The sequence below is a fragment of the Aedes albopictus genome, chromosome 2 (genome assembly GCF_035046485.1).
Source record: "Aedes albopictus strain Foshan chromosome 2, AalbF5, whole genome shotgun sequence".
Taxonomy (NCBI): domain Eukaryota; kingdom Metazoa; phylum Arthropoda; class Insecta; order Diptera; family Culicidae; genus Aedes; species Aedes albopictus.
The window spans coordinates 374044593-374068963 of NC_085137.1; the positions used below are offsets into that span (position 1 = coordinate 374044593).

At 37.2% G+C, this 24371-nt stretch overlaps 1 protein-coding gene across 7 annotated transcripts in view; it reads right to left on the reverse strand.

The window, feature by feature from the left end:
• Positions 1-4273: 4273 nt before the first annotated feature.
• The window catches only part of LOC109401270 (phospholipid scramblase 1), a 61217-nt gene continuing 41119 nt past the window's right edge, over positions 4274-24371 (reverse strand). For 3 of the 7 annotated variants that reach the window (XM_062852964.1, XM_062852963.1, XM_029869213.2), the window contains 4 exons: positions 18873-19041; positions 5094-5584; positions 4872-5030; positions 4274-4801 (listed from right to left, as the gene is read on the reverse strand). In XM_062852964.1, coding sequence (XP_062708948.1) covers positions 4742-4801; positions 4872-5030; positions 5094-5584; positions 18873-19041 — 879 coding nt within the window. In that variant the 3' untranslated portion in view covers positions 4274-4741. Of the gene's footprint in view, positions 4802-4871; positions 5031-5093; positions 5585-6699; positions 7240-18872; positions 19057-19361; positions 19641-24371 lie in introns of those variants that run through there. The other 4 variants (XM_029869212.2, XM_062852962.1, XM_029869214.2 and 1 more) reach the window with 3 other exon arrangements.

The following is a 24371-nucleotide window of genomic DNA, read 5'->3' on the forward strand; positions in this document are numbered from 1 at the left end:
AGGTTTCCCTTTTAGGGTTAATACTGTATTGGCTGGTGAAAATGGTTTGTAGGATGTTGGCTCTGAACTTGGACATATAATATAATATGTAGGAGCTGTGATGTTTGAAACGACAGGTCGTAGTTAAAGGTTGGGTTCGTGGGCTTTAGTTTGCCCGTAGATGCGGGGACAAGTTGCTGGGTCTGAAGTTGGTGTAGTATGTGCTTGTCGATGAGTTGATGTTGAGTAGCCGATCGAGCTTTCGACTAGTGCTGCGTTCGAACTGCGTTTTCCTGTTGTATACTAAATACATTGCTTGTCATACTTTTCAGAACTCCCCCCTCTCCCCTCTAAGCGTGACGTACTTTATGGATGCCCCCTTTGCTGTGTCGCTATGAACTCCGTCGACACAGATGGATCCATAGTTGTATCGATGTTGAGCTTTGCGAGTAACATGTTCTGTTTCAAAGTTTTGATCTTGGGGACGGTGGATTTCGATGTTTAGCAACGCCTTTTTGAAACGGCCCGCAATCCTGTCCAAATTGGAGATGATTGCATTTGCGGTGATTGATAAAATTAACGTCTATGTACCTCTGCCTGTATTATCAGTTTGCATTCCATTCAATAAATTTGATTGAAAGAATAACATGCCATCAAGTTTATCACGAATGATTGTTTTTTTTTTTTCAAGTAAAACCTAGTGTCTGAAGCGATGGTAGTATTTGAGAAAACCGATCAGATTTTCAAAATAAAAATGCCCAGTTAAAGTTTTGCTTTGATATTTTCACATTTGCTTCTATTCATACAAAGGTCACTAATAAGTTCACTATAAATGTTTTACAATTTGCTAGTGAGGTGTACCTTTCTATTGGGATGGGAAAAGTTCAATTTGAACTTTTGGTATTCGAGCTATTGAGAGACGAACGCAATTTAACAGTTAACGGGGAGTTCGAACTTTCTTGAACTTTCAAGTGACCTCTCCGGAAACAGAAGCAAATGTTTATCGGAAATGCGTTAACGATTAACGGTAAACGTGCCCACCACTGAGTTCTTAAAAAAATATTTTATATTATTCCATGATGATAATAATTCGAGGCGCATTAGCAGCATCCATTTATTACGAAACTCTTAAATCGTCATTTTGTACCCACGTATTTCAACTTTCTAATTTGTAATACGTATACCAGACACTGACACTGAAGACGACCTTACAGTGGACATACATACGTATCTGTCATAGGGTGCAATCACATAGTTGAAATTAAACGGAACAGTATTTAGCACGATTTTCTTTCACTTTCAGAGGGAAAGAACAAAACTTTCACTTCACTTTTGGAGAGAAAAACAAAACTAAATAATCGAGAGACCTCAATTTAATTCTCAACCGAATGAGTGTTTGGGAAGTTTGTCAAACAATGCCAAGCTTACGTTTTCGAGGTGGAACCGTGGTTACTTCATAGACTTTATACTTACTTGCTTTTGTCTTGGATCAACACTAGGAAGCATTTTGGCTGCCTGCTAGAACGTAATGAAGTACTGGCAAACTGAAATTCAGGATATTTTTAAATCGTGATCCAAATTTCAGCAAAAACGGGCTACTGGAAGCCAAGATACATGAGCAATTCATTTTGTATGGAAAAACAACCTCTAGTTAGCCTAGTGGTTAAGGCTATGGATCGCCAATCCAGAGATGGCGGGTTCGATTCCCGTTCCAGACGGTGAAATTTTCTCGACTCCCTGGGCATAGTGTATCATTGTACTTGTCTCACAATATACAAATTCATGCAACGGCAGGCGAAGAACGCCCTTCAATTAATAACTGCGGAAGTGCTTAAAAAACACTAAGTTGAAGCGAGGCAGGCCAAGTCCCAGTGGGGACGTAGAGCCATAACGAAGAAGAAGAAGCAGAAGAGGAAGAAGAAGAAGAATAACCTTTGATTTCTAACTTTTGTCACCGACTATCAGTCATCGACTGCAGGCCATCAAGGCTATTAATCAATTTGTGTGGGATCGAGTTTGGGTACGACTTTTAAAAGAAAACTGAAACTCTCAGCATAGTATTCTATTCTCTGTTTCACAGCTTTTGAATGAGAGCGATGATACTGTGTACCAAAGAATATCTAGGAAATTTCCATTACACAAGTTTTTTGGCCGACGGGGATTCAAACACGCCATCCTCAATATGATCATGCTGGACATCCACACTTTCACTACTGCCGATCCAATACTGGCATGGTAATTAAGTAGCAACTAACGAATAGTTCTTCTTCTTCTTCTTCTTCTTCTTCGTCTTCTTTATGGCACGACGTTGGCCTGCCTCTCTTCAACTTAGTGCTCTTAGAGTACTTCCACAGTTATTAATAGGACAGATCGGTGAAGTACTAGATTTGTAGTAATGAGCTAAATTTTAGTATGGTGAGAAGGTCAATTCTCCGTTTCTGCATTGAAATGGTGCAATATGCGTGGGTATTATGATTCCTTGCCTAATTTAATGCTGTTTGAGCAAAACTTTGGGTAACGGTGTTGTTGTTTTGTCCATTTCTTACAACATAAACAACATAGTTATCCAAAGTTTTGCTCAAACAGCAACAATTTAGGCAAGGAATCATAATACCCACGCTTTTTGCACCATTTCATCGCAGAAACGGCGAATTGACCTTCTCACCATACTAAAATTCAGCTCATTACCTCTCATTACTACAAATCTAGTACTACACCGAACGTGCCCCATTGACGGGTTTTCTTTGCCTACCATTGCATGAATTTGTACCACAGAGAACAGATGTCCAAGCTCATGAAGTGTAGTTGTGTAAAGAATAGCAACGGTTGTTTTGAAATAACTGGCAATGTGGCCATTACGCGGCGCTGCCACATAGCGGTGCAAATTCCCCGATGTATTATCTTTTGGCGCTAGTGTCGCCAAGTGTGCACCCCAATATAGTTCCACCGAGAGAATGTGTGAATTTACTAGGGAAATAATAATTGCATTGTTATTCAATTCATTTCTAATGAATTAAATGCTTTGACTGTTTTCCTACTCTCCGCATCGACCAATGTGGCGCTAGCTTCTATGCGCGAAAGATCGCTAAAAGTAAATCCCAAAAATATTGTATGGCGAATAGCATCTAAAGGCATATTCCTCGAAGTGAAACACATTATTCGAAAAAATATTTGGTAGCGGTTGTGCACAATGATGACCGGTTTGGTGCCTACCATATATTTTTTCGGTAAAAGCTTGTCATTTCGAGAAATTCGAGTTTAGATGCTTTTCGCCATACAAAATAAAATGATTTTACTCCTGTTGAGCAACATTGAACGCACTCCTTGCCGGTAATCCATTGAAAGTGATGAAACTAATGTTCAATGGTTTGCTCGAATTTTGTTGCTGAATTAGTGAAACAATCACACACATCTTGTTATTTGAGCAAATGAATAACATGGAGTGTGCAACAATAGGCGAGTTTTTAGCCGTGCAACAATTGGAAAATTACCCTACAGCTCAATCTCTGAGTAGGAATATTTAAAGGTGCGCTAGTGAAATATTTCTTTAGTAAGCGCCATCATGGTGTCGGAAGCAGTTTTTAGGTGGGAAAGTCACCGTCGATGTCGCTACAGCGCTTGTTTTTTTCTTTACACAAGATTTTCAAGCAATTTTGTTTGAGCATGTTCGTCTGTTCTCTGTGTTTGTACGTTGTGTGGCAAGTACAATGAAATACTATGCTCAGGGAATCGAGAAAATTTTCGCGACCGGAACGGGAATCGAACCCGCCGTCTCCGGATTGGCGGTTCATAGCCTTAACCACTAGGCTAACTGAAGTTCATAACTGTTCAAAAGAATTTAGCATTACAATACCTGACGGCGCATGATCCTTAAAATAAATGATTAACCAAAAATAGTGTCTTTCAAAGATGCTGATATAAATAAGAACATTTTTCGGATTATTTTCTAATTGGAGGATTAGCTACACCGCGAATAAATTCTACTCAGTGGCTGAGTTGGTCATACTCAGAAATCGAAACATCCTTTGTTTTCTTACTCATTTTCTACTAAAAGTGGGACAACCCATTGCCAATGAATTGTCCCACTTTTAACGGAAACTGAGTAAGAAAACGAAGGATTTTTCGATTTCTGAGTAAGACCAACTCAGTCACTGAATAGAAATATTTTTCAGTGTGATGTCTCAAATTTAAATTCGAGGCGTGAGTTACCAATGCTGAAAAATGTTTCTAGATGACTTGAAACACAACACCCTTGTCATCAAAAAAATAAATTAACAAGAAACACAAAATCACATACATTACATTACCGTGTATTTTCATCAAGATTATAATAGTTACGAAGATGACATCCAATATCAAAACGATGCTCTTATGTTAGTGGCAATGGAAGATAACAAGAGAGTATAAAATGTTGTGCTATGATTTGTTTTTAAAGCATTCGATGTTCCAACAACAGATGCAACATTGTAGTGGTATTGTCGGACTATTTACTCCTTTGTGCATTGATTGCATGAGACTGCAGTAGGTGTATAAGACCACAACTTATGCCACTCGTAGAATAAGGTACGTACGTTGAACAGATTTAATTATGCGCTTAGACAACAATGTTGTTTAGTTTACCATCATATATGCAGTGCAGGTATTATCGAATTCCTTGCAATCGTTTGTAGATACGTTCATCGTTTTTATTAAGAAGTAGTTGTCGGTACACCACGTTAAGCACATTACGGTCACAGTTTAAAGGAAATGATTTTCCTATTCTTTAAAACATTCCTGGACGGTCTGATTCTTTGTTGCCAGACTTTTCAAAGAACATGTAATCCTAAAAGAAGAGCAAGTAGAAAAGTGTTATGAACAACCCAAAGTGATTGATAATATCCGATCAAACTTACAATCAGAAACAGACATCCCAATAGAGTAGCCTTGACCCTAACATCTAGATCCATAGGAAAATTGATCCCGAAGTGGTCCGAATCAGTGAATGCTTCGCGAGCGAAACCTGACCATTGTTTTGATATCTTACCGACCTGACTACCGTTAGTAGCAACGACCTGACGGGTATTCAGAAAAGTTGATTGAAAAGTTTCAGCTGTCACATTACTCATATCACTTACCTTAAATTCTACATCACCACAAATGCTGAACGTACAAAAAGGCCCTTCGATTCGAAGCACTGTATTGCCAGACTGGTCCTTGATGCTGAACTGGGGCGTAAAGATTGACCAGTCCTGTTCAACGGTTCCAATCACATTGCCGGGTGGTGCCGACACTTCCAACGTTTGCAAACAACAGGGGAAACAACAGGACGAACAACGCAACGGTCGATTGAAGTGCAGCACCTCGTTTTGGTAGTAGTCCAGCACTTTCATGTCGAATGGCCGAGCGGGGCCACAGCAGTTTCTGGTGCAACAATCGGTATCCTCCACGGCCCAGTACACCTTCTGGCCGAGGGTATTTTTGACGGTGTACTTGTTGGCCGTCTCGAAACCGGTGAATGCTTCGAGCAGCTCGACCTTCTGGTGCACCAGCAGCTGGTCAATGGACGTAAGGTATTCCAAGCCTGGAGGACAATTCGGTATTCCTTGCGGAATAGTCATCCAGCCACCTGAAGAAGAGGAGAAAATTGATTGATTCATAAAAAATAATCAATTCAAGATTCAATAAAAATTGTGAAGATGAGCATAACATTGGACTTTACTTCATCTAATCATTAGACTGAGACTCTATTGATATATGCATATGTAGAAACATAACATGCTGTATGTATTTGCTCCCCTTTGAGAAATCGAAGTGCCCAACATAAAGTCACCGTGGTAAACAAAGGAGATAAGGACAGATTTAAAAATACAAGCGACCTATATTTTGCTTTTCACCAAATAGAGTTTACTAGGACTGGCGACTGCCACTTATGCTTTATGGTTGCTACAAGCAGTCCTTGAAGAAATGCAGCACTTCATTATGAAAATCTTGATTTTGTTTTGATTGCAAGCAAGGCTTGTGATTAGGTTTAAGTCGAAAACATGTAAAGTTGTGTAATAGAAATACGCAGTTATTTAATCTACCGTCTACCCCCGTTGGTTTGAACGACTCTTCATGTAAACAAACGGGGTTCATTTTCTAATTTGAACTTCTAGTAACCCTGTGGGCATCGAAAAACACACTGATGGTAACCCTTTATGCTGTTTTGTTTTGATTCTGCGTTCCGTTTCACCCCGTTCCATGAGCAGAATGACGTTTGAACCATTTTTAGTTGAACGATGTGCATATTAGAGGGGGTCAAATTAAAAAAGTGTTCAGATTAGATGAGATCAAACCAACGGGGGTAGACGGTATTCAGCAAATCCCCTCATTATATTTTCTATTTCGATACAACGTACACTTTGATATAACATGTAAACCGAAACCGAAAATTAAATTGTAGGTACGTTATATCGAAAAGTAACATAATTTGTTTTTTTTTTCACATGCTCTTACTGCTGAAGAATGTGGATCCATAGCCTGAGACAAACATTTTAGAAAACTAACTGCAGCTCTTGAATCACTTGTTCTCTTCGAGTACGGAACGGAAACTGCTTTAGTGCACAGATACTTAAATGTGTCAGAACAGTGAGCTCATTGGAAGCCCTCACAATGTATTATAATTGCACGAGTGCAAACGCCGAGAGATTTCCGTTACTGACTTAAGGACAAACAAACAAATAATAAACAATAGAATGTCACCTTCTTTCCTCGTCCGTTATCAAGTGATCGTATCCTTTAGCTTTGGACGATTTCTTCACTCCTGGCACAAATCGCAGAAGCCCCTTCAAGGCCGTTTTGCCACGTTTTACTCTAACATGGCGCCCAATTTCCAGGACCTTGTGTTCCAGGTAGCGATAGATGAACTTTCTAGCTTGACATGCTTTTCTTTTCGTGGAGCTGTAGTAATCGCGATTTTCCTCAAGATCTTCCTCATCTTGATAGAGAGACAGGATTGACACACAACTGGAGAATTGATTCTTATCAGCTGAGTTGCGACCGTTGTCACTTGCTTTCATTTTTTCTCCACCCGAATTTCGGATCACTTCTTTTACCATAATCCGCCCACTTCCAAGTACACATCAAAACTGATTTCTTCTGCCATACAGCGCAGCTCGGCTCAGTCCAGGCAGAGAATTATCTCCACTTAAATCCCTTCCTAGTTCATCACAAGGGAACGAGATAATTGGACAAATAGTTCTACATTATTTTCACTTCAACCACTATCACTACCAAACAAACGTACAGAGGCGGGTAGTCTAGTGTGAACTTTACCCGGAATGGTTGACCGACCCAACGGAATCTATCGCAATGCAAACGGAAAGTCCAATCTGAGGCTGGACTGACAATGAAATTTAATTTCAGAACAACTGTATAAGATCGTTGCCTGCATCAAACGGGAACCACTACTAGGCCGAGTTTAGTTCGTTTGCTCGCTCAGGTTGACGATCGCTCTCAATAATGAACCGAGCAGCACCAGCCAGATAAGACTTATCTTGACCATTAAGACACGTATCGTGGCTGTTTGAGTTTACTGTAATGCCGTGTGATGACAAGCGGATCAAATAGCAGATATGAATCGAGTTGTATTTGCAGGTTGAAGAACACACATGTGAATGAAACATATCATAGCGTTACGGGCGTTGATATCGTACTCTTCGTATTTTTTTTTTTGGCGAAACATGTCCACTAGGATCGAGCCTGCTTCTCAGCTTATTGTTTTATGTGCATTTTCAAAGTACTCAACTGAGAGCTTTCTTTGCAATTATATACCTGGAGTAATGCGGGGCAGAAGTGCGCAGTGGTCCTTTCTCTGCGCACGAGTTAACAATCCAAGCAAATTTTTATGGGTTCGACACATTATCAGGTCAGATACTTGTCAATGAAAAAATAGAACGATTTCTTTATGCTGTGACAGTTATGCAAAAAATGGTATTTTCAGCTGTTTTTATCTTTTTTTTTAAGTACAAACACGCAAGAACCTAGTCCTAGTCGTAGAAGGGCAGATCATGTTGGTCGAATGGTTTGTCATCCCGTCGCTGCTCCGCTAGCGATTCTTAGAACAGCCCCATCGTTGTCATCTCATCGAAATGTTGCGAATGAAGGATCTGGCCCGAAGCTACGTGTACTAGTCCAGCTTGGATGACGTCAACTTCGTCAGGGCATACCAGCGTCCAGCAGTGCAGTGTGCGTCTGTAGCCAAATCGCCTCCTCACTCTCCACCGGTGTCGTAGTCCAGGCCGACCGCTCCCTGGCAGCGAGCCCATGACCACTACGCCAATCCGATCGAAGGGGAGTACTACTAGATCACCGCCGATGCCTTCTCCAAGTGACCAAAAATCATGCAAACGACCCGAATAATCTCAGTAGTTACCAGAGTTGTAAAATTTTAGGATGATTAATGTCAAATGACACTTGATGGACCCAGATGTAAAGGGGTGTAAGTTGTAAGTGACCATTTTCTGGATTCTGAGTTGAGCATATAAAAAAAATCTTCAGATTTCAAGCTGTGCAAAAACTATACGAAATAATTGCGTTAATTACAACGAATCTAGACTAGAACAATTTTTTTTTAAGTTTTCTCATGCAAAAACTGTTAAAAGCGTATATTGTTAATTTTTGCATCTCCTACAGAAACTTTTTTGTCTGTGAAGTTAGAACCATAAAATTTTCAGGCGTTTTTTTTATTATTTTTTATTATTCTACAACCGCTTAACCGTTATGTATCCGACAAACTTTTTGCTTTTTTTTTCACACCGTGCTTTTCAAATAGGCGCTGGGTACCCGGGTACCCTGTCGCCCACATAACGGTTAACCTAATTTTACCGTTTTTTTTTTGTCCACTAGGGCACTGCGTGAGCTATTCCAATTGGCGACTGCACTTACACTTTGTACAGCGCCTAAATGTATTCTATTTAAATTGTACTACAGTCGAACCTCCATGAGTCGATGTTCCTTGACTAGATATCGACTCATGGAGGTAAATTTTTCCATACTGAAAAATTATTTTTGGGTTACTATGATGGTCCCTCCAAAATGCCTCCAAAAGGATTTCTGCTCCACTACTCGATATTTCCATGAGTCGATGGTCCCTTCAATATCGACTCATGGAGGTTTTACTGTATATCGAACTGGTTGCCGTTGCGCTGCTGTCACTTTTCTACCCTATCCATATGGGTAGAATGATGAGCACGCGGATGGTGATGTGTGGGCTCTTGTTCCTTCTCCAGTCCAGTCCAATTGGGGTCCATTATGAGTTTCCGTTAGCCGATATCCAAGTTTTCGGGTCCGTTAGAGCATATGCTCAGAAGAGGGTCAGGTATCAGCTGCTCTCGTGGGGAAGAGCAACTGACGAAAAGTGCTTCCTTCAAAGAGCGAATAGCTCACTGGAAGCACTGAACGTGTCCGTGTCTTAAAAAAAATGCCGGGGCTAGGATCGAAACCATGACCATCCAGTTATGAAGTGAACGTGTAGCCACTACGCTACGGGTACCGGCTAGTATGCGTAGATGACTGTGTGAAAATTTTATGGAAATGTGTTGAATTGTTTTCAAATAATAGCAAAACTATCAAACGCATTTTTAAATATTGAGCTTAGTAGCAAAAGTAAAAAAAACATATCTACCGTCTACCCCCGTTGGTTTGACCTCCTCTAATCAAAACACTTTTTAATTTGACCCCCTCTAATCTGCACATCGTTCAAACTAAATATGGATCAAACGTCATTCTGCTCATGGAACGAGGTGAAACGGAATGCAGAATCAAAACAAAACAGCAAAAAGGGTTACCATCAGTGTGTTTTACGATGCTCACAGCGTTACTAGAAGTGCAAATTAAAAAATGTACCCCGTTGGTTTGCATGAGGTGTCGTTCAAACCAACGGGGGTAGACGGTATATTTTCTATACCGTGACCGTACCTAATTCCGTTCACTTAAGGCGATGCACTAAGTCTGCACATCGTTCAAACTAAATATGGATCAAACGTCATTCTGCTCATGGAACGAGGTGAAACGGAATGCAGAATCAAAACAAAACAGCAAAAAGGGTTACCATCAGTGTGTTTTAAGATGCTCACAGGGTTACTAGAAGTTCAAATTAAAAAATGTACCCCGTTGGTTTGCATGAGGTGTCGTTCAAACCAACGGGGGTAGACGGTATATTTTCTATACCGTAACCGTTCCTAATTCCGATGCACTAAGTCTAACAGCTGTAGAAAACACATCTTCTGCATTTAATGGCTGTAATTGTGCAACGCTGTTTCATTATGTCTCTACATTGCTAGAAAAATATAATCAAGGTTGCAAGTACTCCACTTATTTTGAAAATGGCCGCCAATTTAAACAAGTTGTTGTTCGTAATTCCAATCAGTATGCTCCTAACTCCGTTCACTTGTGTTCCTAATTCCGGTCACTTAAAGTAATTATCATGTTGACCAAATAATCATATTGTTATTGTTTGTTATAGTGATAGTTATATTTTTTTGTGTAAAATACATTTATTTCCGCATTAAAATGTGTTAGTTTTATAATAATTTAAAGTAATAATATTAGATTTTTTCACTGTTGTTGCACATTTTAGAATTTTTCTGGATTTTTAGAGTTTTATCAATTTTCAATGATCTCATTCATTCAAAAAAACTTTTCCGTCATTTTTGCTTCTTACTACAGGATTTCAATCAGAGCACACACTAATTGAAAATCAATTCCTTTTCATTTGAATAAATTGTCACTCAAATGATTAGCACAGCACGAAACACGAAAAACATTGCAAAATTCCACCAGACTGAAAAAAAAATCGAATGTCGCGTCAAAGTCGGGTCAATTTTTACCAAATGTTGGACCACTATTGGGCCAACATCGCAAAACTGTTGCGTCTATATTGGGTTTGCAGGCCAAAATTAGAACAGGTCAATGATAGGTTCATGTCGGGTATGACGTCATCTATGACGAATCAATCTTTGAACATATGCGAATAAATATTTAAACAATTTATGCTTGCTGCTGGGGTTAGCAATGAATGATATGTACCGGTCATCTATCGTCATAGTGCCTTGACTGATGCTGCTGGAGTTGGTTGTTCCGATTGTACTGCAATTTTTTCAGAATTCCTTCGCATCCATATGTTGATTGGAATTAGGAACAAGTACAACCTCTAGTATCCTAATTCCGGTCATGTGCTTTTTTCATTTCCAGCATCATGAGTCGTCGACGAAAAATTTTTTTGATGTTGAATTTATAAAAATATGTCCTTTACTGTTTTGCTTTGATACTTGTTTGATTGATTTTGTTAGTATTTCAATGAAAATACAATTAATGTATGAATTGATGCAATTCCCAGGCACCGAAAAGAAAAAAAGTAGTATGGCTGCCAATTGGATGATAAATAACATTTATGCAATTCAGTATCATAATTTCAATTTTATCTAACTTATTTGAGTATCATAATGGGCGTTTTTTTCCGAACTGGTTTATTATGCAACTGAAATGAGTTGCATAATGAAAAATAGTTATATAATGTTCATAATGCAACTCATTTGAGTTGCATTATGAACATTATGCAACTCAAATGAGTTGCATTATGAAAAATCATTGCATAAAATTTTGTATGGAACTCGTTGCAAAACTCGATTTTTTCAGCACTCTTCGTATTTATCCAACTCGGCAAGCCTCGTTGGATAAATGTACGACTCGTGCTGAAAAAATCAACTTTTTGCAACTCGTTACATAAATAACTATTAATGTATTTTCACAATAATACGTAAACAATCATCAAAATTTTAATTATAGTCTAGCGTATACATAATTATTGAAAATTTTAAAAACAATATGCAAAAGATTTGCGACAATTTCGGCTAATACACGTCGTTTTGATTCAAGTGAACGGAATAAGGAGCTGATTGGAATTAGGCGCGGTCACGGTATGATAATACACGAAAAATATTTTATGCAATTCAGTATTATAATTTCTATTTTATATAACTCATTTTGGTATCATAATGGCCAATTTTTCCAAACTGGTTCATTATGTAACTGAAGTCAGATGTATAATGAAAAATAGTTGTATAATGTTCATAATGCAACTCATTTGAGTTGCATTATGAACATTATGCCTCTAATGAGTTATATAATGAAAAAAAAGCATTGCATAAAATTTTGTATGGAACTCGTTGCAAAACTCGATTTTTTAAGCACTCTTCGACCTTCGTATTTATCCTCGTGCTGAAAGGGGTCGTCCATAAATGACGTAGCATTGTTTTGACGATTTTTGACACCCCCCTCCCCCCTCGTAGCCTATTTTCCCATACTTAATACATGGCTCGTAGCATTTTCGGAGACTCCCCCCTCCCCCCTAAAATGCTACGTCATTTATGGACGACCCCAAAAAAATCAACTTTTTGCAACTCGTTACACAAATTACTATAATTCTACACGCTAAAACCATTCAGCACCTAGAATGTGTCAGCCCTACTCATAAGTGCATAATTTCCAGACCACACAAAAATGTGTAACAGTTACACATTCTCAAAAACAGCTCGTACACTCGTTTTTTTTATCTGTATTTACGAGATTTTTAGCCCTAGGCTAGTTCATCTCGGGACCCACGCTTTACTTCCCTTCCGAAAGAAGAACTCACTATTTTGTGAGTTTGTCGGGAGTGGGATTTGATCCCAGGTCCTCGGCGTGATAGTCAAGTGTTCTAACCATCACACCAGGTCCGCTCCACCCGTACACTCGTCTAGATGCAAAATGTCGAGTTTTTAATTTTGCATTTTAATTTTTCAAGTAAAGATTGTTTTAAAATAATGATATTTCTCTATAAAAAATGTGGGAGCGCCGCGACATTTTCAAAAAGTTCAAAGGGCGCTGCGACAGCAAAAAGTTTGGGAACCTCTGTCCTTGGGCATAGAGTATATTCGTGCCTGCCACACGATATACACATGCAAAATGGTCATTAACAAAGGAAGCTCTCAGTTAATAACTTTGTAAGTGTAAATAAAACAGCTTGAGGCAGCTGAGAAGCCAGCTTTGTCCGAGTAAAATCATTACGTCACAGAAAAAGAAGATGCTGTTTTGAAATTCAATATCAGTGGATTGATTCAAAACGCATAGCTAGGGACTATGGAAATCCGCGAAATTCGGTATGACATTTTAAATATATGCTTGTTTTATACTTTCTATTAAATTTATTATTTTTTCGTTGAATTTATGATTGCGTCTCATAAAACCTCGTAAATTATTCATATGACATGCAAATTTAAAGTTTTCTTCGACAGTACGGTAAAAAAATATGGGACCGCGAAATTTACAATAGTAGTCCGCAAAATTTAAAAATAAAAATGCCGTTTTGCCGAATCTCCATTGTCTGTCTCTACATATCCATTTCGTGACGAACCAGCACAATTGTGCTGTTCAGCAATAGCAGGTTTGCATATTGTTTTCATCTGTTTAGTCTTCGTTTTGTGTGATGTGAACTGTTTGAATAATTGTGCGAACAAACTTTTATTTACGTTGCATGTGAGATTTACCCCAATAAGTTGACAAAAAAGTGGATAAAAACCTTAAAACATGAAAAAGTTTTATCTGTAGCATATTTTTCATTTCCGATTTATCTATGAAGTCAAAGCAAGCAATCAAAAGTTAAAGAGTAGGTCTTCTAAATGTGGAACAAGAATTGTTGTTTTGTTTGCAAATTTAAAAGCTCTAGAGAGCTAAACTTAAGCCATTTGTATGGAAATTTCACTTTTTTGAGCTCCGCCCCGAAAGGGATATAACCAAAAGTTTCACATCCTTTAAGGGTTAATGAAGATAATCAAATCAGGTCAGGTGCGCTTTCATACCCATTCATAGCTGCCGGCTACCGGTTTCCATTCCGATGACTGGTAAGTTTTTTATTTGAACTAAGGTATTCTGGAATCCACAAGAGTTACACTTGCAGGAACCCTCAAATGTATCCTTTGTTCGGAATAATAAAAAATCAGAATAATTTGAAGAATTTAAAAGAGATCTCTGGTAGAATCACGGAAAACTCCTGGGAAAACGAAAGAAGTGATCCTTGCAGAAATTTGTAAAACATTACTAGTGGATTTCTGAGAAAATCTTTCAAAAAATCTTCGTATTTATCCATGAAGAAATCCTTGAAAGAATCCCTGGAAGAATCTGAAATGCAATCTATGGAGGTATTCTGAAATTAAAAATAATGGACGATGTATGGGAAAAGTATTTGAAGAAATTCTGGGAAGGATCCACAGAGGTACCCCTGCAGGAATGCTAAGAGAATTCTAGAGAAATACCCTGGAAGACTGCCAATTCCAGAAGTAATCATTAAAAGAATTCTGAAAATAATCGTGAAAAATTCTCGAACAGAATCTTTTAAAAATTCTCAAGATAAATCTTGGATAAAATCTTGTCAGGAATATCTAGAAGAGTTCCAGAATAAATGTTTAAAATAATTCTGGATTGAAAAGGGAATCCATTATGGAATTCCATAGACATTTTTCTGAGGCAACTCCATATGGAATCCCAAAAAGAATTCTTGGTCAATTCTAGGAAAAAAATATTCAGAATAATATTTGAAAACATTCTTGATGAGACTCTGGATAAATATATACCCTTAGGTATTTCGAAAAAAAAATAATGGAAAAATCGCAAGAATAATCTACTAATCTCTGGTGAAAACCCAGGATGAATGCCGTGAGGATAAATTCTCAATGGTTTTCATGAAAAAATCATAGCGGAAAATGCTGGAGGAAGGAAACTTGCAGGTAACCATGAAAAATATCGGAAGAAATCACAAGAAAAGAATCTCATATACACTACCCGTCATAAGTACGGACTCACAAAAAGTACACTGAAGTTTTTTTTTACGACGGTAATGGTCCCGCGTAAAAAAAACCGCGTTATTTCAAGACCCGTCGTAAAAAAAACCGCGTTATTTCAAGACCCGTCGTAAAAAAGTCAAGTCACGTTAGATGTGGTGCTGACTATTTTACGCGTGTTTTTGAAAAAACGCGGATTTTTTTACGACGGTTTTTGAAATAACGCGGTTTTTTTTTACGACGGGTCTTGAAATAACGCGGTTTTTTTTTTAGGACGGACCGCGTAAAAAAAACCGCGTAAAAAAAACTTCAGTGTATTGCAACAATATTGCATCATCTTGACTCACCTCGATATCTCAAAAACCAGAACATCTATAAAAATGCCGTCTTCAGAAAAGTTGTTGCTTTTGGGCTTCTGAATAACTTTGCTGAAGACAGCATCTTTGTAAGTCCTAAGGTTTTGGAGATATTGAGGTGAGTCAATGTGATGCAATATTGTTGCAATACTTTTTGTGAGTCCGTACTTGTGACGGGTAACGTGAGTACACAAATATACACAATCTATCTGACGAATTTCGCACCAACTCGTCTTCGGGGTTGGCAGCACCCCCTCAGAATGTTATGAAATTTTGTAGGTTTCAAGCAACTTTGCGTATTTTGTTTTTTCAAAATTAACCTAGACTAACATTTAAAAAGAATCAAAGTTCTTTAACCGTTTTTTTTTCACAAAAAATAACTCGAATATGATAAGATGTACAAAAAAGTGATGTATGGGTGACATTTCAGGCCAAACATGTCTAAAGGTCCAATCTGCAGAAGAGAGGCTCTCTTTGGTTTCCCTTTCTTTAGTTAATATCTCAGCTGTTTATTTGTATTATGATTGTCTCCTTGCATTGAACGATGATCAAAACAATCGTCTATTGATTTGAACTGCAAAAATAGTTGAAAAGTGTACCATTACATTGCAATAATTGAAAGAGAAAGTGAACAAAGAGAGCCTCTCAAATGCAGATAGGACCTATTGAAATGTTTGGCCTGATTTAGAGAATTGTCCAAGCTTTCATGAAAAAATATTTTAAAAATTCTAAATACATTTTTACACGCTAAAAAATATATTTTTAAAATTAAAAGTCAATTTACAGAAAATGCCCACTTTTTTATGTTTTGAAATTTTTTTCCAAGAAAGTCAATATTGTTGCCTAACTTTCCTCCATACATCACAAGATGGGCACTTTTAAGGAAAAAAAGTTTTTCTAACAAAAACTTTTTCATGTTTGTTTTTTTTAGCGTGTTGCGCATTAGCCGTTTTTTCACAAAAAATATAACTCGAATATGATAAGTTGTACAAAAAAGTGATGTATGGGGGACTTTTAGGGAATTGTCCAAGCTTTCAAAAAAACATATTTAAAAAATATAAAAAAATGTTTTACACGCTAAAAAATATCTTTTCAAAATTAAAAGTCAATTTACAGAAAAAGCCCACTTTTTTATGTTTTGAATTTTTTTTCCCAAGAAAGACAATATAATTGCCTAACTTTCCTCCATACATCACAAGGAGGGCACTTTTGAGGAAAAAAAAAATTTCTAAAAAAAACTTTTTCATTTTATTTTTTTTTTTGCGTGTTGTGCATTAACTCGTACAGTAATGTATCCAGAATCCTAATGACAATCCATTAAAGCTTAATGGGCTTAACTACTTTTTTAATATCTTAACGTGCTTGACATTGAAAACGTGCTTGATATTGGAAAGGGCTCAATACAAATTTGCTTTTAGGGTTTTATATCAATGAAAACGCTTGTGTATTGATGAAATATGTACATATGTATATGTGTATTCAATTATTTTCTTTTCTACAATATATACATCCTTCTTTTATACATTCTATTGTAACGTTTTTTGAATATTAGATCTTTAGTCTATCTGAAACAAAGTAAACTTTTTTGGATTATCTTTTGAATTCGAAAACTTCTTCGCTTCAATTTGATTTTCAGAAATTGGCACAAATGAATGAAATTTTTGTGTACCAGGTATTGTTTTTACGTGACTGTATGTGTAGAGTTCTTCAAGTTCATCCGTCATTTTTGCATATTGTTCATTTGAAATAAAGCTAAAATTCAATTTTGTTATATGTGTATCTGGCTGTTTAACTGCCCAGTCATACAGTTCTCGAGGAGTTGTGATTGTGTTTCCATAATCTTTAGCAAGACTTGCTCGTTTTGCCATTCACTTGAGAGTACCTCCAACAGCGTCACATGGACCTTCGCCATTCTGCTTCCAATCCATAATTGGACCGAAAACTGCACAAACTGGCAATTTTTTTTTGTTCTTATAATGAGCTGCTGCTCCATCTGACATGAAAGTAATTTTTAGAAATCAATCGATTGTTCAATGAAATCCAGCAGTTTTGATATAAATAACTGAACTGCTGTTGTATCGTGTGTAAGTACTTTAGATATTATTATAAAGTTCAAGTTTTCCAACTTATTTTCTTTTCTGTAGTACACTTCAAAGGGGTGAATGGTAGCTTGAAAATTATTCCAATGATAACCTTGAGCTGAATTTTGAATGATAAATGAATAATTTTCTGAAAAGTCACAAATTGTTAATACTTCACCCTGTTTAAGAGATTCTTTTTTATCCCGCAAAAATGAGGATTGTTCTTTATAAATGAAATCATGAGTTATAAGCTTATCAACTTTTCTACAAAATACGGAACAAACTCGTCTATAGTCTTAGTAATAGTTTCCAGATTGCATCGATCAGTGGTTAGCCATTGTTGAAATAAAACCGATTCTTTATCAGGCTGATACAAATTTAATTTTGACTTTTTGTCTCCCCCCCCTTCAAAAATTTTTGGCTGGATTTTGCATTTTGAGGAGGAAGACAAAAAATATTTATCAAAATATCGGGTTTTGCTAAAAATTCTTTAACAAATCCGATGAGTTTTTAATATTTTTCAGATTAAATGCTTTATTATTTTTATCCCCCCCCCCTCGACCAGCCAAAGAGTGGTGGGACAAAAAGTGAAATAAATATTTGTAACGGCCTCATTCGCTTCTAATAATGATGTTAGTTCACTGGTTCTAGGCACACAATAATACAATTTCAGCAAACAGAATGCTGTTTTAAGCATTCAGATATCAAAACATGCTGAGAAACAGGTTCTATTCCAGTTGGGATGTAACGCCAAGAAAAAGAAGGCACCCAATCAAACAAAGTTGTAATGCCCATTGAGTGTTATTAAATGGGTATAAGGATTCTTGATACATCCTGTACGAGTTAATGCGCAACACGCTAAAAAATAACATGAAAAAGTTTTTGTTAGAAAAACTTTTTTTCCTTAAAAGTGCCCATCTTGTGATGTATGGAGGAAAGTTAGGCAACAATATTGACTTTCTTGGAAAAAAATTTCAAAACATAAAAAAGTGGGCATTTTCTGTAAATTGACTTTTAATTTTAAAAATATATTTTTTAGCGTGTAAAAATGTATTTAGAATTTTTAAAATATTTTTTCATGAAAGCTTGGACAATTCTCTAAAAGTCCCCCATACAACACTTTCCTATAGGTCTTGTCATTTTTGAGTTACATCGATTTTAAAAAATTCTTCGAAAAAAAGTTAGGCCCTCTTCAAATGTTACTCTTGAAAATTTTCGAAAATTTAAGTATGCAAAGTTGCTTATAAAAACCTTATCTTCATGCCCACCAAGTTTCATTCGATTCTGAGAGGGTGTTGCCAACCACTGGTCGAGTTGGCGCGAAATTCGTCATCTTTCTCTTTCTCGTGTTCGTGTACGAGAGTGAGTGAAAAAAATGAAAAAGCTGCACACGCTAGAGATGATACAGCGAACTATGTTTTGCCTCAGATGCAAACTTATGGGTCTCGGACAGATTTTGGGCCGCGTAATCCGAATCCGGGCACATATTTGTTACAGCACGTCACAATGTTAAGCTTTACTTAAAGCTTAAGTATTCGCATTTTTGGTGTTTTTTGGTTTTCAAATAAGTTTGGTTGTTTTTGCCGTGCCGTACCGTGTGCCGTACTCTGATTGTGACCTACCTGCTTGTGGAGCGCCGGCTGGTGCTACTTGCGGAGGTGGCTGACCAGGCATCCCAGGCTGCACCATTACCGGCGGGGGATAGGCTCCGTATGGCTGCGCGGGGGCGTACTGTTGGGGCTGAGGCATCATCATACCAGGCGCTGGAGGTCCCGGAGGATAGGGCGCAGGCTGAAAATAGTAGTACTTGTGTGATCAGTGGGAGTAACGGGGGTGTTCATTTGTATTTATTTTTTTGTGACACGGCGATGCGTTGTAGAGTTTTATTCGAATGTAAAGTTCGTGTGCGATCGATCAGGAAGAGAAAGAAAACAACAATTACATTAGGGAATGTCCGTCACCGGTAACGAATGTATTTAGTATGAATCGATTAGTCACCGCACACCACGCAATTTTTATCATTTTTTCTTTTAAGTTTTTTCGATAAATTACTTCACTAGATATAGAAACTAAAATAAAGTAAGTCCATTTCAAAATCAATCATTACTCACGTTATTGCTCTTATTAGTATCCATTACAAAGCGGAATAATTTCAAGCAGCACTTACGCGTGTAGAACGATTCAACGTCAACTGAAAGCGTTTAAAAACTCAGCGTGTTATCTGACTTTGTGAAAATTGTTTGCCTCTCAAACCACTAGTTGCAAGTATTCGATAGTGACAACACTGTTTCATTAAAATTTCATCACCGACTCGTATCTACTGTAAATGACGCAAATACTACGTTGTTCAACTATTACAAACTACATACAAGCGGTAATATAATTCCTAAAATTTCCGGTAGCTGTAACGCTTTACGGTACCATGTTGAGCTGTCACCGAAACTATCAAGTGGATATGCACGAGCTAGTGAATCATATTCAGACAATCCTACTCACCACACTATAGCATATTCGATGGAATTTGTATTGTTATCTTATCTATGGCGGAAGCCTGCGTATGAAATGCACATTGAATTAATTAAAGGGAAAGCTTGCCAAAGCGCACCACACGTAAGACATTACATTTTACAATATACATTGTAGGTAAAATTAAAATCATCTCTAATTCCAATTTAAATTTATTTGATTTATTTCGGAATGTTATTGTGCCACATTTCACAGAAACAAATAATGAGAAAAAATGTGATTTCAACGATTTGTTTGCTTCACTGATGATGTGAAACTGCCTCCGTTAATCCAATAGTTAAAAGAATGATAAAAACTTCTCTACTTCTCTTACCATAACATTTACAGTTTATTAAATATGAAGTCAATTATCTGATAAATGACACGATTGTATAACGACACAAACATGCATGTTTCGCCTTTATAGAAGTGGCAGTTATCCCCTTCATCCTCCGTAATTGTAATAGCAAATTCATCTATCCAGCTATCACAACAGACTCAAAAAATAGTTCGATAACAATTCCAGGTTGGTACTGAAAAGTAGTAATTGTGTAACACAGTGCAGAAATCGACTTTCATCGACTTTCACAAGATACGTGAAAATCAATCAATTAAGATTTAAAAACAGCATAAGGAGCAGAGATATAAACCCAGTAAACATTTTGGTCTGTATAATTTGTGTTATACACTACTATATAAGAACCTTTTTAATCGTATAAACTGCACAAAACTGCTATATACGTACCAAAGTGGAGGCCATATACATACTTCAGACGACATTTCGCGATTTCATATGATCATCATTACGATGTCCCAAATAATCGATCGAAAACATAAAATACGACTCCGGGTGATATGTATTACGATGTCCGAAATTAGCTATAAAAAAAGTTGACACATAGCCTAGAACACGGCACCTCGAGATTGTGAGTCTAAGCCCATACCATTGTACTAACTGATCTGCCTTGAGAAGAGTGCAAATTTTGGCCAATATAAACTTAAGCTTTCTAAACCACCCATGAAATATGACTTTGCTGCAATTTTTTTCTAAGTCATTGCGATTCCATTTATAACAATGCTGTACTGATATATAGCATACCTAATGATGAGTTGTCAATTTATATACAGCTCGTAGCGAGTTGGATTTGCACTCATTACGACATGTTTTGTTTACAACATTAGTCCCGCATCGAGCGTACGTTTCGACGACGTCGTTGTCGTCGTCGTCGCCGTCGTCGTCGTCGTCGCGGGAAAAATTTACTGCTCATGTAGGAATAAATGTGAAACAAATGACTTCATTCGGTAACTATGAACACTCCCAGAGATTGCCCGAATATCAGACAGAATATTTCCAGTCCCAAAACATAATCAGCGGCCAGGCGATGATGAGCAAGGCAAGTGGGATGCTTTTTTCGTTTTGTATCCAACACCACCTAATCACCTCGTCGCGGTGCCGAAATTCATTAAGTCGTTACGATTCCCAACCAAACCTTACTAACATTATATATGACTTGTAAGCGTAGGCAAGCAGCGACGACTTCAATTAGCGCTATTTATGACTTGCTCTATACATAACAAACTTACTCCAAAACAAATCGCAGACACGATTTATATACAATTGGGCTTGACATTATTTATCACAAGATTCAACGGTTTTTACGATTTTGATTTCTGACCGCGAGATATACAATTTTGAATGCACTTCCCATTACGATCTGTGGTTTACTGGGAATGCTCTCATCGTGAAGCAACTCGCGAGTGAAAAACCAATACACGACTTACTCATGGTTCTGAGAATAACTCACGATCGTCAGGGTGCCCGATTATGAAGTAAACGTCCTTTCTACGCTCGTGGGCGGCTCTTAATACACGCGAGCGGTTACTCTACTGGTAAACTGGTGGTACCTGATTGACGAGTAAATCATGTTGATGTTATGTTTGTCGGTGGGGGATTATGGGCATAATGGACACCCTAAGCCAATGAGCACAACAGAGGAAAACTTAACATATTATCAGTTAGCTTACACCTTTAGCTTGTTTCCTACGTATTTCAATCATTTGCAGCAGGTGGAATGTATTTACTGTGAAGAAATAATTAATTGTAAACCGTGTGTCTTTTAGGGCTAGCAGGAAAGGTACGAGGCTAAATGGACACCCATCGGGGCATAATGGACATTGTATGCTATACCTTTGATTACATCGATCAGTTAAGTAATGCCAATTTAGATAATTATCTGTATCTGTATATTTGTGGATAATACTTTATCTTAGACGAGTTCACATAACATTAAAGTTATTTAAATAAACTCTAGGCTAAATCAATCGGATTGATTTTATCAAAACTCTCTGAATCGCCTAACAGTATGCAATGCATGTACAGTACATCCATTCGTAATTGCAAGTGTTCATTTCGCCCCGAATAGACTATAACATTAAAATTGCTATGTGTAATTGTAAATTCTAATAAAAAATAAAATACTTCAGCCATGGCCAAATCTGAGTATAAAGACTGGACACGAAAAAAATGAGACACAAAGAATAATGTATAACTTTTGATTGCGTGCACAAAAATAGCTGATTTTTTGACCAGGAATAGTACATTATGTGTAGCTAATACCATAAAAATTTCATCAAAATTGGTTAAGTGTTGGCATAGAGGTCTCCAGTTAGCCTAGTGGTTAAGGCTATAGATCGCCAATCTGGAGACGGTGGGTTCGATTCCCGTTTCGGTCGGGAAAATTTTCTCGATCCCCTGGGCATAGTGTATCATTGTACTCATTGTACTTGACAATATACAAATTCATGCAATGGCAGGCAAAGAAAGCCCTTCAATTGATAACTGTGGAAGTGCTCAAAGAACACTAAGTTAAAGCGATGCAGACCAAGTCCCAGTGGGGACGTCGAGCCATAAAGAAAGAAAAAGAAAGAGTTGGTGGAGATTTCGTCGAAACAAGATTCTTCTTTGAGAAACTTGGGCCAAACAAACACTTTAAAAAATATCACATTGTTTACCTAAAACTGTAGCGCCAAAATACTGAACCGATTTCAATGAAAATTTTTCTGTACAAAAAATATGTATGTAGATGTATTGTGTCAAAATTTTATTCAATTTGATTTGACCTTTAAAAAGTTATAGCCATTTATGTAGCACTGTGTCACAATAAGCAGATGTGGTTTTTGGTATAGTGAAATTCAAACTGCTCTAACTTTTAAAATGTTCAATCAAAATGGCTGAAATTTTCACTGAGAACAGATTAACACAACAATTTTACACTGTCAAAGTTTCAAAAAAAAATCGGGACAGTGTTGCCAATACTGCAGTCAAAATAATGCACACTGATTTTAAAATGTTAAAAGTGCCCCGTTTTTATGTTTGAGTTGTTAAAAAAAAGTACTGAACCGATTATAATGAAATTTTCACCACTTGTTATGACTTACTTGAAGAACTCACAGTCAAATTTTCAGACGTTTTGATGAGCTAACAACCAAGTTATAGCCTAAATAATTTTTAAAATGGAAGCCCAAAATTTCCAAAATCACATTTTATTGTATCGACAATATTTGCGCCAATACTGAACCGGTTTTGATGAAATTTTTAAGGGCATTATCTATACATAACATGCTATTCCTGGATAAAAAATCAGCTATTTTTGTGAACGCAATCAAAAGTTATACATTATTTTGAGTGTCTCATTTTTTTCGAGTCCAGTCTTTATATATAGATAAGGTATTCCGATGCTATTTTTTATGCTGGAGACACCCATGCGCGCGTAATACCTTATTTGCTGCTTTTTCATAATTATAACAATTCCACCAAATGAAAAATATATTTTAATTTTAAAAATAATTTGAAAAAACAGCGTATGATTCAAAGCAGAAAAAAATTCTGATTAAAATATTAACAGCTGCGACGCCAACAAATACTAACTAGAAAAGATAACCTGTGTTTGAAAGAAGGATGCATATACGATGATCCCATAAGCAGTGAGAATGTTTCTTAAGGTGTCATAATGCATCACGAAGCTTTCAAACGAATCATTGATTTTTTGCTTTACAATGATCGTTTGCCTCGCGTTTTTGAAGTGATAAAAAACTGTCTATTCTGCAGCAACACAGCAGAAAAAGTATCATCGTAATCATTGCGAGTGAGCTTACAGAGTGATACTTTTTCTTACGAATATTCGCTTTGGTTGCAGAGAATCATCACTTTGAAATTTCGAGCCGCATATCGATCATGGCTGCCGATGCTGATGATGCCGTAAGAAGCCTCAATAGTAAGGCCAAAAAGAATGGCATATGCTAAAAAAATGTTTTTGTAGAAAATGCGGTGAACCACTTGGTGCACCCTTGTTACCCAGAGCGGGGGTCCAGATAGGCTTGAGGATAAATCATTCGGCGTAATGGGTCATTCGGGGTAATGGAATTTGGGATAATGAAATTCGGGGAAATGTCCTAAAGTCGTCCATTATGCCCCGATATCCCATATGTGTTATAATGACTATATCTCGTGACAATCATACCTATAATCATCAGTAGTTGAAAATGCTTAATATGAGTATTTTAGCACTCTGCTGTTTGCAATATATCATCTATGGAGGGCATTCTAGAAGCTTGAA